The sequence below is a fragment of the Lissotriton vulgaris genome, chromosome 1_1, assembly GCF_964263255.1.
Source record: "Lissotriton vulgaris chromosome 1_1, aLisVul1.2, whole genome shotgun sequence".
NCBI classification, from domain to species: Eukaryota; Metazoa; Chordata; class Amphibia; order Caudata; family Salamandridae; genus Lissotriton; species Lissotriton vulgaris.
This window is the reverse complement of record NC_141685.1, coordinates 933,310,882-933,323,097: the sequence shown is the minus strand read 5'-3', so window position 1 is coordinate 933,323,097 and position 12,216 is coordinate 933,310,882. Positions and strand designations below refer to the sequence as shown.

General features: G+C 46.1%; 1 protein-coding gene across 1 annotated transcript in view; it reads right to left on the bottom strand.

Annotated features, from left to right (window-relative positions):
* The window catches only part of CD63 (CD63 molecule), an 82,523-nt gene extending 74,271 nt beyond the window's left edge, over window positions 1-8,252 (bottom strand). The window contains exon 1 of the mRNA XM_086959117.1: window positions 8,177-8,252. Coding sequence (XP_086815243.1) covers window positions 8,177-8,210 — 34 coding nt within the window. The 5' untranslated portion in view covers window positions 8,211-8,252. The remainder of the gene's footprint in view (window positions 1-8,176) is intronic.
* Window positions 8,253-12,216: the final 3,964 nt, after the last annotated feature.

Below are 12,216 nucleotides of genomic sequence, written 5' to 3'. Positions count from 1 at the left end.
GGGTGAGTGAGGGGTTGAGGGTGAGTGAGGGTGAGGGGTTGAGGGTGAGTGAGAGTGAGGGTGAGTGAGGGTGAGTGAGGGTGAGAGTGAGGGTGAGTGAGGGTGAGAGTGAGTGAGGGTGAGGGTGAGTGAGGGTGAGGGTGAGTGAGGGTGAGTGAGGGTGAGGGTGAGTGAGGGTGAGTGAGGGTGAGGTATTGAGGGTGAGTGAGGGTAGAGGGTGAGAGAGGGTGAGGGTGAGTGAGTGTGAGGTGTTGAGGGTGAGTGAGGGTGAGGCGTTGAGGGTGAGTGAGGGTGAGTGTGGGTGAGGGTGCGCTGGAAACACTTAAGGAATTAGGACAGTGACCACAAAGGAACATACCGCGGCCATGCTAGGCACATACATGAAAACACGGACACGTCAATACGTTCACAGCACTTCATCAGCAAACAGTTTATTGCAATGTGAGGAGCGAGGCGCTTAAAAAAAAATATTAGTACAGAATGCGTCCGTGAAACCAAGCTAGCTTTGGGGAGGAACTAGACGCGCGTGGTGACGTCGGAGGTTTCAGCTTACAGCTCATATGCACAGAGACTGTAACTCCTAAGCGCTGTGCTGAAAAGGCGTCACCTATTACACCAATTTAATAGAGCTCAACTAATGGCTTCGGGAGAATGAAGGGCTGTGTCGGCCCTGCAGGGATTCGACCTAGTGACCTGTAGGTCACTTCACACGCCCAGTTATCCCGCCAACTCGATGACGACATTTCAGCTGTAACCAGACACACGTGAGGGGGTAAGGTTGCGAAACCTAACAGCAAAACACGAGCACCATGGAGGGGACTGCCCGTCACAAAATTCACACTATCGCCAAAAACAATAAACCATATGCGCTGGAAACACTTAAGGAATTAGGACAGTGACCACAAAGGAACATACCGTGGCCATGCTAGGCACATACATGAAAACACGGACACGTCAATACGTTCACAGCACTTCATCAGCAAACAGTTTATTGCAATGTGAGGAGCGAGGCGCTTAAAAAAAAATATTAGTACAGAATGCGTCCGTGAAACCAAGCTAGCTTGTGGGAGGAACTAGAAGCGCGTGGTGACGTCGGAGGTTTCAGCTATAGGGTTTAGAGTATTGGGAAAGGCAGAGAGGGGTGATGAAAACACTGGGCAAGAAGAGGGATGACTAGGACGGCAGATGGGCACACGGAGTGGAATACGGGACAGGACGGGGTGATGAAAATACATTGCAAGAAGAAGGGAGAGAACAGAGCTGTGCAGGGGGCGCGAGGAGTGGCAGACAGGGCACATAGTGGGAAACAGGGGGCAGGAAGGGGTGAGAACAGAGGGGTGCAGGGGGCAGCAGTTAGTGGCAAATGAGAAAACAGTGGAAAACATGACAGTAAATGGCGATAAAAACACAGGAGAAGGAGAAGGGTGATGAAAACATCGACAATGAGTGGGGGGAGAACAGATGGGGACAGGGGGCAGCAGTTAGTGGCAAATGAGCAAACAGTGGAAAATATGACAGTAAGGGGTGATGAAAACACAAGGAGAGGGCGAGAAGAGAGGGTGGCACATGTGTGCACAGAGAAGTGGAACTCAGGGGGCAAAAAGGGGCGATGAAAACACCAGGCAAGGAAAAGGATGAAAGCAGAGGGAGGCGAGGAATGGCAGATGAGTACACAAAGTGCAACACTGGGGGCAAGATGGGGTGATGAAAACAGGGCAAAAAGAGGGATGACTAGAGGGGGTGAGGGGGCAGATGAGCACACCGAGTGGAACACAGGAAGTTGGGATTAAAATACAGTGCAAGGAGGGGATACAAGAACAGAAGGATGCTGGGATGGTAGATGTGTGCACATAGGAGTGGAACACGGGGCAGGAAGGGGCGATGGAAACAGGGCAAGGAGAGGGCTGAGAACAGAGGGGGGCAGAGGCAGCGATATGTGGCAAAAGAGTACACGGGAACAGTTGGAAGTGATAACTAGAAAGCAGGGTAACCTGACCCAGGAGGGGGGAGGAGGGAGGAGAAATGCGTCTCGGCCGGAGCAGGGGGCGGAGCAGGGAGAGCGGGCTTTGGAATGTAATTCACACGGCCGGCCGGTCGTGAAACTGAAAGCATGGCCGGCCGGCCGTGAAAGCCTTTGATGCGGCAGGGGAAATGCGAGACGGCGGGAAGGGGAGGGGGCGGAGCGGGTAAACCAAGACGGACGTGCACGCGCTTTTAAGCTCAATGCGCATGCGCATTGAGCTTAAAAGTCACGGGCACTGCAAGGAATCGCCACGATTCCTTGCAAGTTGGGGAAAGAGTGGATAAGTCCCAATACTCTCGCTTGCTCGATGCGCATGCGCATCGACAGGCGAGACCTAAAAATATGCAGTCAGGCCTCAAATAATGGAGGTGGCAATCAACAGTAGGACTCGGGCAAGTGGTTGCCCTGGTACCAGCAACCATTTAGTTTTATTTTTATTTTTTTATTTTTTATTAAAAAATAAATAAAGAAATGGTTGCTGGTACCATTTATTTATTTGTTTATTTATTGAAAGAGAGTTATACAGTTTAAGTGTAAATGTCCAGCAGTCCTTGGGGTAAGAGTTTGATTGGCATCAGCACAACAGATATTGTAGTAGAAACATATTTAAGTATATGCATATTTAAAATCAACAGACTTGTGGGGTTCTAGTAAGTATTTTGTTTCCAGGCTCCTTTAGGTCGGAGCTCCCCGCTTTTAACTTGTGGACACCTAAGATTTTCTTAAAGCGTGGATGGGAAGTGATGACTCCTATATGACTGGGGTTTACTAGCGTGATGGGTCTCAACTTGGATCAGGAGAATGGCGATTTCTTGACTTTGAGGGGGTTCCGGGTGGTGGAACGTTGGGCCCGATTCACAGAAGTAAATTAGGACAAAATCCTACACTTGCTACCATTTGCTCATTTTAGTTTACACAGAAGGCACATACTTATTATGGTATTCACAGAATGCACTTACTCATTGATGAGTAAGTGCCTTCTGTGAATATCTAAATGGGTAAGTGCACTTACTCATTTTGGTATTCACAGAAGGCACTTACTCATCAATGAGTAAAGTGCCTTCAGTGAATAAAAGAATGTGTAAATTTCATCAGTGAATACCAAAATGAGTAAGTGCCTTCTGTGAATACCAAAATGGTAGTAAGTTTAGGATTTTGTCTTAAGTTAGTTCTGTGAATCGGGCCCACTGAGTTCAGGCAGAAACACTGGCTGATTCACACAGGTAAGTTACACTTTGGCTACGTTTAAACTATGTAGTAAGTTTTCTTCTTTTGGTATTCGTAAACGCCAAGTGTAAACTTACTACAAAAGTGTAGTTACAGGTCTGCAGGGGGGCACTCAATAAGGTTGCTCGATATCCCCTATGTTATTTGCCTTGGCAGTGGAGTCCTTAGTGTGCTGGGTAAGAGGTGACCCCCTGATTAGCGGGCTGTGGTGGGAGGATGACTGGGAGGACAACATTTCATTATATGCAGGTGACGTTCTACTATACTTCACGGATCCGAACTGATCAGTTGATAGGACAGTGCAGGTTATGCACATATTTGGGAACTACAGAGACTGACATTAATTGGTCCAAGTCCATCCTCTACCCACTCATGATCTCGACGCCTGCCCTGCCGATCAGGGGTACCCTGTGTATCTCTCGACATGGATTCCACTACTTGGGGGTTCATATTACTCGCTCTTGCAAGAGCTTTCTTACAGTAATAATCTATAAGTATATTGGAAAAATTTTAGAGGGCTGTCACACATTGGCAAACACTTCCTCTCTTTTTGCTAGGTAGAGTAGAGTTATATAAATTTTAGCAAATTTGTGTACATGTTACAAAACACACCATATGTCATTCGGGACAGCTTTTTCCAGCATGTGAACAGCGAATGAGAAGGTTCCCCTGGAACTTGGGTGCCCTGCAGATTATGTTGACTAGGTTCACCAGGGGGTTATACGAAAGAGTCATAACCGTCCCGGACCTCCGATTTTATAGGACCATGCAGCTGATTGTGGTAAATGACTGGGTGTTTGCAGACCTACATGAGCCATCTTTGAAAGGAGACAGGGTACTAATGGGACCCAGGGGCTTCCTAGTGGCCCGAAAGAAGAGATTGCGTTAGTCGCCATACATCAGTGTGGTCTTTCAGATGGGATGGTTTGGGATCTTTATGGGAAGTACCCCGCTATGACAATCCTGGAGGCTGTCTGAGACCCAAGGACTGCCTGGTTTTCAGCGTTGGGACCATATAGGAATCAGCGCGCTTCATGATGTTGGGTGCCCTTAGGAAAGAGTATGTCTGCTGGCACGATTCTTTTACCTTTTAAATGTATATGGTGGGCGTCTGCATAGCCTATGTCCTTCTGCTGCAACTGCCCTTTCCAACGTGGTATTGGGTGTTGTGATTCTTTTATCCATACTAATATAATAAAGAGAGAGCCCAAACCTTTGAGGCGGGTAATCTCAGGAACCACAGCACCAATCACAACACCCAATACCACGTTGGAAAGGGCAGTTGCAGCAGAAGGACATAGGCCATGCAGACGCCCACCATATACATTTAAAAGGTAAAAGAACCCTGCCAGCAAAGTAGTCCCTTGCAGGCGTGTCTGCGTTGTGCTGTTGGCGTGTGCTGGGGGCGTGACAAACGCAGGGGGCGTGTGGTACGTTCCGCCCTTCATGCCATGTCTCATATCGTGTGCTAATCCCACCCTGCTCCCTTTAAATACCCCTGCACCCCATAATCATAACCCACCCTTACTCCTTAAAATACCCCAACACCCTTAAACACTAAACCATCTTAACCCTATAAATATACCTTGTATCCCAAAACCCAAACCTATCCCTAAACCCTAAAAATACCCCTGTACCCCAAAACCCAAACCTAGCCCTGAACCGTATAAATACCCCTGTACCTCAAAACCCAAACCTACCCCTGAACCCTAAAAATACCCCTGTACCCCAAAACCCAAACCTACCCCTGAACCCTAAAATACCCCTGTACCCCAAACCCAAACCTAGCCCTGAACCCTAAAAATACCTCTGTACCCCAAAACCAATACCTATCCCTAAACCCTAAAACTACCCCTGAACCCCATAACCCAAAACTATATCTGAACCCTAAAAATACGCCTGTACCCAAAAACACATACCTACCCCCAATCCCTAAAAATACCCCTGTACCCCATAACCCAAAACTATATCTGAACCCTTAAAATACCCAAACACCCCAAAACATATACCTTAGTACCCCAAAACCTATACCCCTATACCCATACTTACCTTATCCAAACATTAAAAAATGTATTGGCATTTATATAGCGCACTACTTACCCGTAGGGTCCCAAGACGCTTCGACCGCTGCGAAACCCTTCCTGGCTTCCCTGAGAGATGGTCCCTTAATGGGTATCTCCAGGGTGAGACCAGGCATCCCCGGCGGTCTGGTGGGGCCGTTAGTGAAGATGAGGCAAGCTAATGCCTAGAGTTGCCGAGTGTGATCGCTGATCAGAGTGGGCACCGAGGCGAGAGAATTATCGAGTCCGCTGACCCTGGTCCAGAAACCTGCCGCGCCGGGAATCGAACCCTGGTCCCGGGCCGTCCTCTGCTCTCGGGTCTGCCGCCTCTAACCAGTGAGCCACACTACTTCACTAAAAAACTAAACATGCTTTTACCATTCATGCATTTACAACGAATTTCGTTGTAAATGTATGCGTGGTAAAAGCATATAAAATGTAATGCCATGCGTTATAATGGCATTGCGGAGTCATGGTACTTTCGTAATGAAAGTATGCGGAGTGATGGTATGCGGAAAGAAAGTTGCGGAATAATGGGTGTTTACCCTCCCCCGGTAAGTACATTGGTGACACGGCGGCCCACATCTCCAGCAACATACTCATATTTTTTCACCACCCATTTGAAAAATGCACAGGTCTCTCTCATTGATGGCCAGCACCAACATACACTTTTAGACACACCTCCAGCCACAAGTTCTAGAATTGCGAACTTTAGAGCTGAGGAGCTACGTTCGAATCTCGGCATCATCTCAACATCCTGTGATTCCAGGCAAATCGCTTTGTCTCCCTGTGCCTACCACAAATGAATGTGTTCTTCTGTAATGTAAATTGTGCTCATGCCATGTTGTCGAGTTTGCGCTATATTATATTGCAAGGAAAAATAAAGTAGGGAAGCTCGAGTTCACACACTACTGAACGCACACTCTTAAGTGCATCAGCAGGGCACTGTTAATCGGAGCGTTTCACAGGCCTGTCACAGATAAGAAATGCTATCAAAACGAAAACCTACAAAACAATATACTACTGGCTGGCAGCAATTCATACCCGGACAACGTCGGGACGGGCTGCTAGTATATTTATATTTATTGTTGCGGAAATTTTACATGTACTGTTGTGCTTTTATGGTCTGCTTACAAAGATCAAATACCGCTTTGTGAACTGTACTGAACTAAAGGGCATTGTTAAAAATAGTGCAGCAGGTGCAGTTGCACCGGGGCCCAGGAGCACTTGGGACTCTTCGTACCACAATTACAGCTGTTTGGCTACCTAAACAGGAATCGGGGGCTAATTTTCCTTTCTTGCATTGAGGCCCATGCCACCCTTGTTATGCCACAGTGCCTTCTCCATGAATTAGCAAGGGATCGTAAGATCACAATAGGTTTTTCTCAGCCAGACATTTGGCGCTGTCTGCTGGGCAAGATCTCAAAAGGGATACAGAATCCTGCTGGCTAGCAGACTACCATACTCATTGCCATCGCATCAAAGCCTTAAAATACCGCCAACTCGAAGTGCGTAACACAAATCTAGGGGAGAGGATGTGGTCTCACGGCTTGACTTCCGACCTTGGAGCTGGGAAACCAATGTTCGAACCTTGGGGTCGACTCCACATACTGTGATTCTAGGCATTTCACTTAATCTCCCTGTGCTTACCAAAAAATGCATGTGTCCTTGTGTAATGTAACAGGTGCTCATGTAAAGAGCTCCAATCTCTTTGGTTCGAGTTCGAGCTATATAAATATGCACAAAAAAAAAATATCCAAATGTTGTAGGTGCTCATAACTGATGATATGAAATGACGAACAAAGGGCATTGCATAACAATTCACCATAACAGATTGCAACTATTTCAGAGAAACACTTCGCAACCCAAGCTGTCTTCAGGAAAGCCATGCAAGAGCTTGCAAAATATTTCCTAGAGTCCGCCATGACGTATTTTCTGTGGTTGCTTATTGAAGGACCTGGTGGAAAGGTAATCCGTTGTCTGTTTCCACTGCCGACCTAGATCGATAGAGGGATCTTAAGAAAGCCCTACCGAGAAGAGTGGCATTCTCATGAGGGGACAGTGTCACTGGTTTTAACACTTATGGTCACTTTTTCAAATTTGATTTAGGGATGTATACATTTTGAAAACTTTACTTGTGACCACTCCGTGAAGGTTTTCTTTTCAACTTTGCCAACTTTTTTAATCTCACCAAGATGAGACTTTCTGAAAAAAAAATGCAGCTGAACAAACCCACAAAAAGTTGGGTTTGTGTAACAAACATCCTACAAAACCTGCTTTTTGAGTCAGAATTCTCCTGCAAAAAATTATGGGATAAAACGTCCAAGACTAAAATGTTATATGTTTACTGAAAATTTAACCCACCGGTGAATTCATGGAAGTTTTAGAAACTTTGCAACTTCAAGAGGATGCAAAGAATTGAAATTAATTCACACCGATACATAGATGCGAATAAATGTAACACAACCCCGATTTGATACCAACCATAGGTTCTTGAACACAAATTCTGCTTTAAAGGACACCCTTTGTAGTGATCAGAGGAATGACTTGATACCCTTCACTGCCTGTATGTGAATATTTAGCATAATCAGCCTGAGCTTGAATGAGTAACAACCACTGAATGATTTCCAATGGAATACATGATAGGCACTTTTATTGGAATGGTGGCCTGTAAAATGAGGACTGGCTATAAGAAAAGGATACGCAGAGTTTGAACGTGGAAACCAAAGGTACAGAGTGAGGCATTTACAGATAATTTCGTAGATGTAAAATCAAAAACATGGGAGATACCATGAAAACCAGGAGGGGACAAATAAATCAAATCAGTCGCTATACAGAGTGAAAACACAGAGGAAAGTCAACTTACCAGCAGTTTGGTTGATGTTCCACGGAGAACGCATAGCAAGGACTGGCTGCTGAAAGAGACGCTGAGCAAATGAATCATGGGAGAGAGTGATCCACATACACTCAAGTAGCCTTTGCTGAATCACTGTCACTGCCCAAAACACGCCCCAACGGAGCGAATGAGCACAGTGAAAAGGGGAAACTGACCTCAGCCTACGCCTCACTTGCCCTCGCTGAATCACTCTGTGGTCCACCTACCACAACCCGGAAAATCGAGGTCTCATGGCACTGTGGGCACAGCTCGACCTACACAAGGATGTGACCGGAAGCACAATTCAATCAGCGGCATCTTGAACCCCCCACTTTAGCAGCCGGAGTGACGTTTGGGTGCTACTGGCCAAGCTACTGGCAACACTGGAATTATGCAAATGTGAGGCGATTTTCGCTTAATTGTAGATTTGCCGATTCTCTCTCCTGATCCATCATCTGCTGCATAATCAGCCAATTTTACCAACCCGAAATGTTGTTTGTAGCTCAAACGGATCAAAAGTTACAAAAAATGTGACAACACATGTTGCAGCGCAGTGGAAGGACCTTTGGAAACCTGGACTGGTTGCCTTTCTGTTGCTTATTGATATATTTGAGTGTTAAATTGGTACTAATGTAATGCAACTAAGGCCCAGAGAGTGTTACCAAGTTTAAAAATGATGAAATAATGAAGTAATACTATTAGAAAAGGTGTTGCATTATGCCATATAACTTCATGCAGTATTACTTACTCGACCCTGCTGCATAATTTGGTCCTCTCCTGCCGTATAGTTCCAGTGGCCTTGGCTGTTGCACATACAATCTTTTAAATGTTGTTTAGCGCACCTTTGGCTTTGAACCAAGACTCTGATCTCCGAACATCAATCAATCAATCAATCTATTTGTAGAGTGCGCTATTTACCCGTGAGGGTCTCAAGGCGCTTACTACTTTTGGTATTCATAGAAGTTAGGATTTTGTCTTAAGTTTGTCTTAAGACAAACTTAAGACAGAATTAAGACAAAATCCTAACTTAAGTCTGTCTTAAGACAAACTTAAGACAAAATCATAACTTCTGTGAATACCAAAAGTAATAAGATTAGGATTTTGTCTTAAGTTAGTTCTGTGAATCGGGCCCACTGATTTTCTGCTCTATTTCCCTGCCACCGTGTGATATCGGCTCTTCACTGGGAGACTGTGTGATTGGAGCCGATATCGTGTGCCACACGATGGCACTGTGTGAGTTGCCATGTATGTCGATATATGCATGCAGGGAGAGACAAACACTGGCACTTGGAGACACAGGCACTGAAAGAAGGATGCACATGGGCATGGAGGCCCTGGGACAGGGAGGCAGGAACCTCCATACAGAAGGTATCTTATTATGGACACTGGGGTAGGGCTACTTAGAGACTAAGGACCTGATTCGAGAAGGTTCTTGTAGCAAAGTTACGAGTGCGGAATCTCCGTACTCGGGTGGAATCTCTGCACCGAGAACTGCAGTGCGAAGATTTCTCCCTGAATTCGGAGAATCGACGTATGAATTTTTTAAGACTACCATGCAAACAAACATTAGCAAAGCCGACACCTTGGCACTCGCATCATAAAGGCGAGGCCTATTGGCTTTGCCAATGCTTGTTTCGTGTGAGTTCTTTGTATTAATTCTTTGCTGTTTTTGCAGCTTCACTGCAGTATATGGTTACTCCTATATGACTGGGGTTTACTAGCGTGATGGGTCTCAACTTGGATCAGGAGAATGGCGATTTCTTGACTTTGAGGGGGTTCCGGGTGGTGGAACGTAGGGCCCGATTCACAGAAGTAAATTAAGACAAAATCCTAAACTTGCTACCATTTACTCATTTTGGTTTTCACAGAAGGTACGTACTCATCTTGGTATTCACAGAATGCTCTTACTGATTGATGAGTAAGTGCCTTCTGTGAATAAAAAAATGAGTAAATGTCATCTGTGAATACCAAAATGAGTAAGTGCCTTTTGTGAATACAAAAATGGTAGTAAGTTTAGGATTTTGTCTTAAGTTAGTTCTGTGAATCGGGCCCAATGAGGTTAGGCAGAAACACTGGCTGATTCACAAAGGTAAGTTACACTTTGGCTATGTTTACACTATGTAGTAAGTTTTCTTCTTTTGTTATTCGTAAACACCAAGTGTAAACTTACTACAAAAGTGTGGTTACAGGTCTGCAGAGGGGCACTCGATAGGGCTGCTCGATTTCCCCTATGTTATTTGCCCTGGCAGTGGAGTCCCTAGTCTGCTGGGTAAGCGGTGACCCCCTTATTAGCGGGCTGTGGTGCGAGGATGACTGGGTGGACAAAATGCCATTATATGCAGGTGATGTTCTACTATACTTCATGGATCCAAACTTATCCGTTGATAGGACAGTGCAGGTTATGCACATATTTGGGAACTACAGTGGCTGTAACATTAATTGGTCCAAGTCCATCCTCTACACACTGACGATCTGGACGCCTGCCCTGCCGATCAGGGGTACCCTGTGTATCTCAACATGGATTCCGCTACTTGGGGATTCATATTACTCGCTCTTGCAAGAGCTTTCTTACAGTAATAATCTATAAGTATATTGGAAAAATTGAAGAGGGCTGTCACACACTGGCAAACACTTCCTCTCTTTTTGCTAGATAGAGTAGAGTTTTATCAAATTATTTTAGCCAAATCTATGTACATTTTAGAAAATACGCCATATGGGGCAGCTTTTTCCAGTATGTGAACAGAGAATTGAGAAGGTTCCCCTGGAACTTGGGTGTCCTGCAGATTATGTTGACTAGGTTCACTACGAAAGAGGCACAACCCTCCCGGACCTCCGAGTTTATAGGACCATGCAGCTGGTTGTGGTAAATGACTGGGTGTTTGCAGACCTACATGAGCCATCTGTGAAAGGACACAGGGTACTAATGGGACCCAGGGGCTTCCTAGTGGCCTTCTATGGGAGAAAGAAGAGATTGCGCTAGTCGCCATGCATCAGTGTGGTCTGTCAGATGGGATGGTTTGAGATCTTTACGGGAAGTGCCCTGCTATGACAACCCTGGAGGCTGCTTGAGACCCAAGGACTGTCTGGTTTTCAGCGTTGGGACCATATAGGAATCAGCGCGCTTCATGATGTTGGGTAGGCGTGACTTGGAACGAATTCCGTGCCCTTAGGAAAGAGTATCAGAGGCCAGAGGGGGAGGTCTTCCACTGCCTGTGCCACCGACATGTGCTAACTAAAGACATTACAGATGGCACCCAGGTACCAGAAGCTAATCCACTAGAGCAGGGGTCTCCAAACCGGTCCTGGAGGGCCGGATCCATGCCAGATTTTTTGGATATCCCCATTGAGATACATGTAGTAATTTTAAAAATCTGGCATGGATCCGGCACTCCAGGACCGGTTTGGAGACCCCTGCACTAGAGGATGGGATACTGGATGAAACCCTAAGGTGCAAGGGGATATAATTCATGGAAAGATCATGAATAACATACCAGATGAAATTAATTTGTACTTGTAAAGCACACTTATACCCCAACCCGGGTTTCCTGGAGCTGTACGCATACGGCTGTGGAACCCTTCCTGGCTTTTCCCTGCAAAATGTCTACTCCTGGGCACCCCCAAGGTGAAGCCAGGCATCCCAGCGCTGTTGGGGCCGTTGTGGAGATTAAGCAAGCTATTGCCCAGAGTTGCAGAGTGGGACCCATGATTAGAATACGCACTGAGGCGAGAATTATCAGGTCCGAGGAAGTTGAGCCCAAGACCCACCGAGGCGGGATTTGAACCCTGGCCTAGACCTCTGCATCAGGGTTTGCCGCTCTAACCATTGAGCCACACTTCTCCACACTTGAGGCGCTGAGTGGGCTACGGCAACAAGATCTCAGAAAACTCTCTGATGGCGAATGGACTGAGGCACATGGGAGACCATGGGAGGTGGCAATTAAGTTGGGGTTTCCATTTGTGCAGGTGAATATTCTTCACAGGACCTTCTACACCAGGGTGTTATTAGATAGAATTGGGAGGGCTGAGAGTGA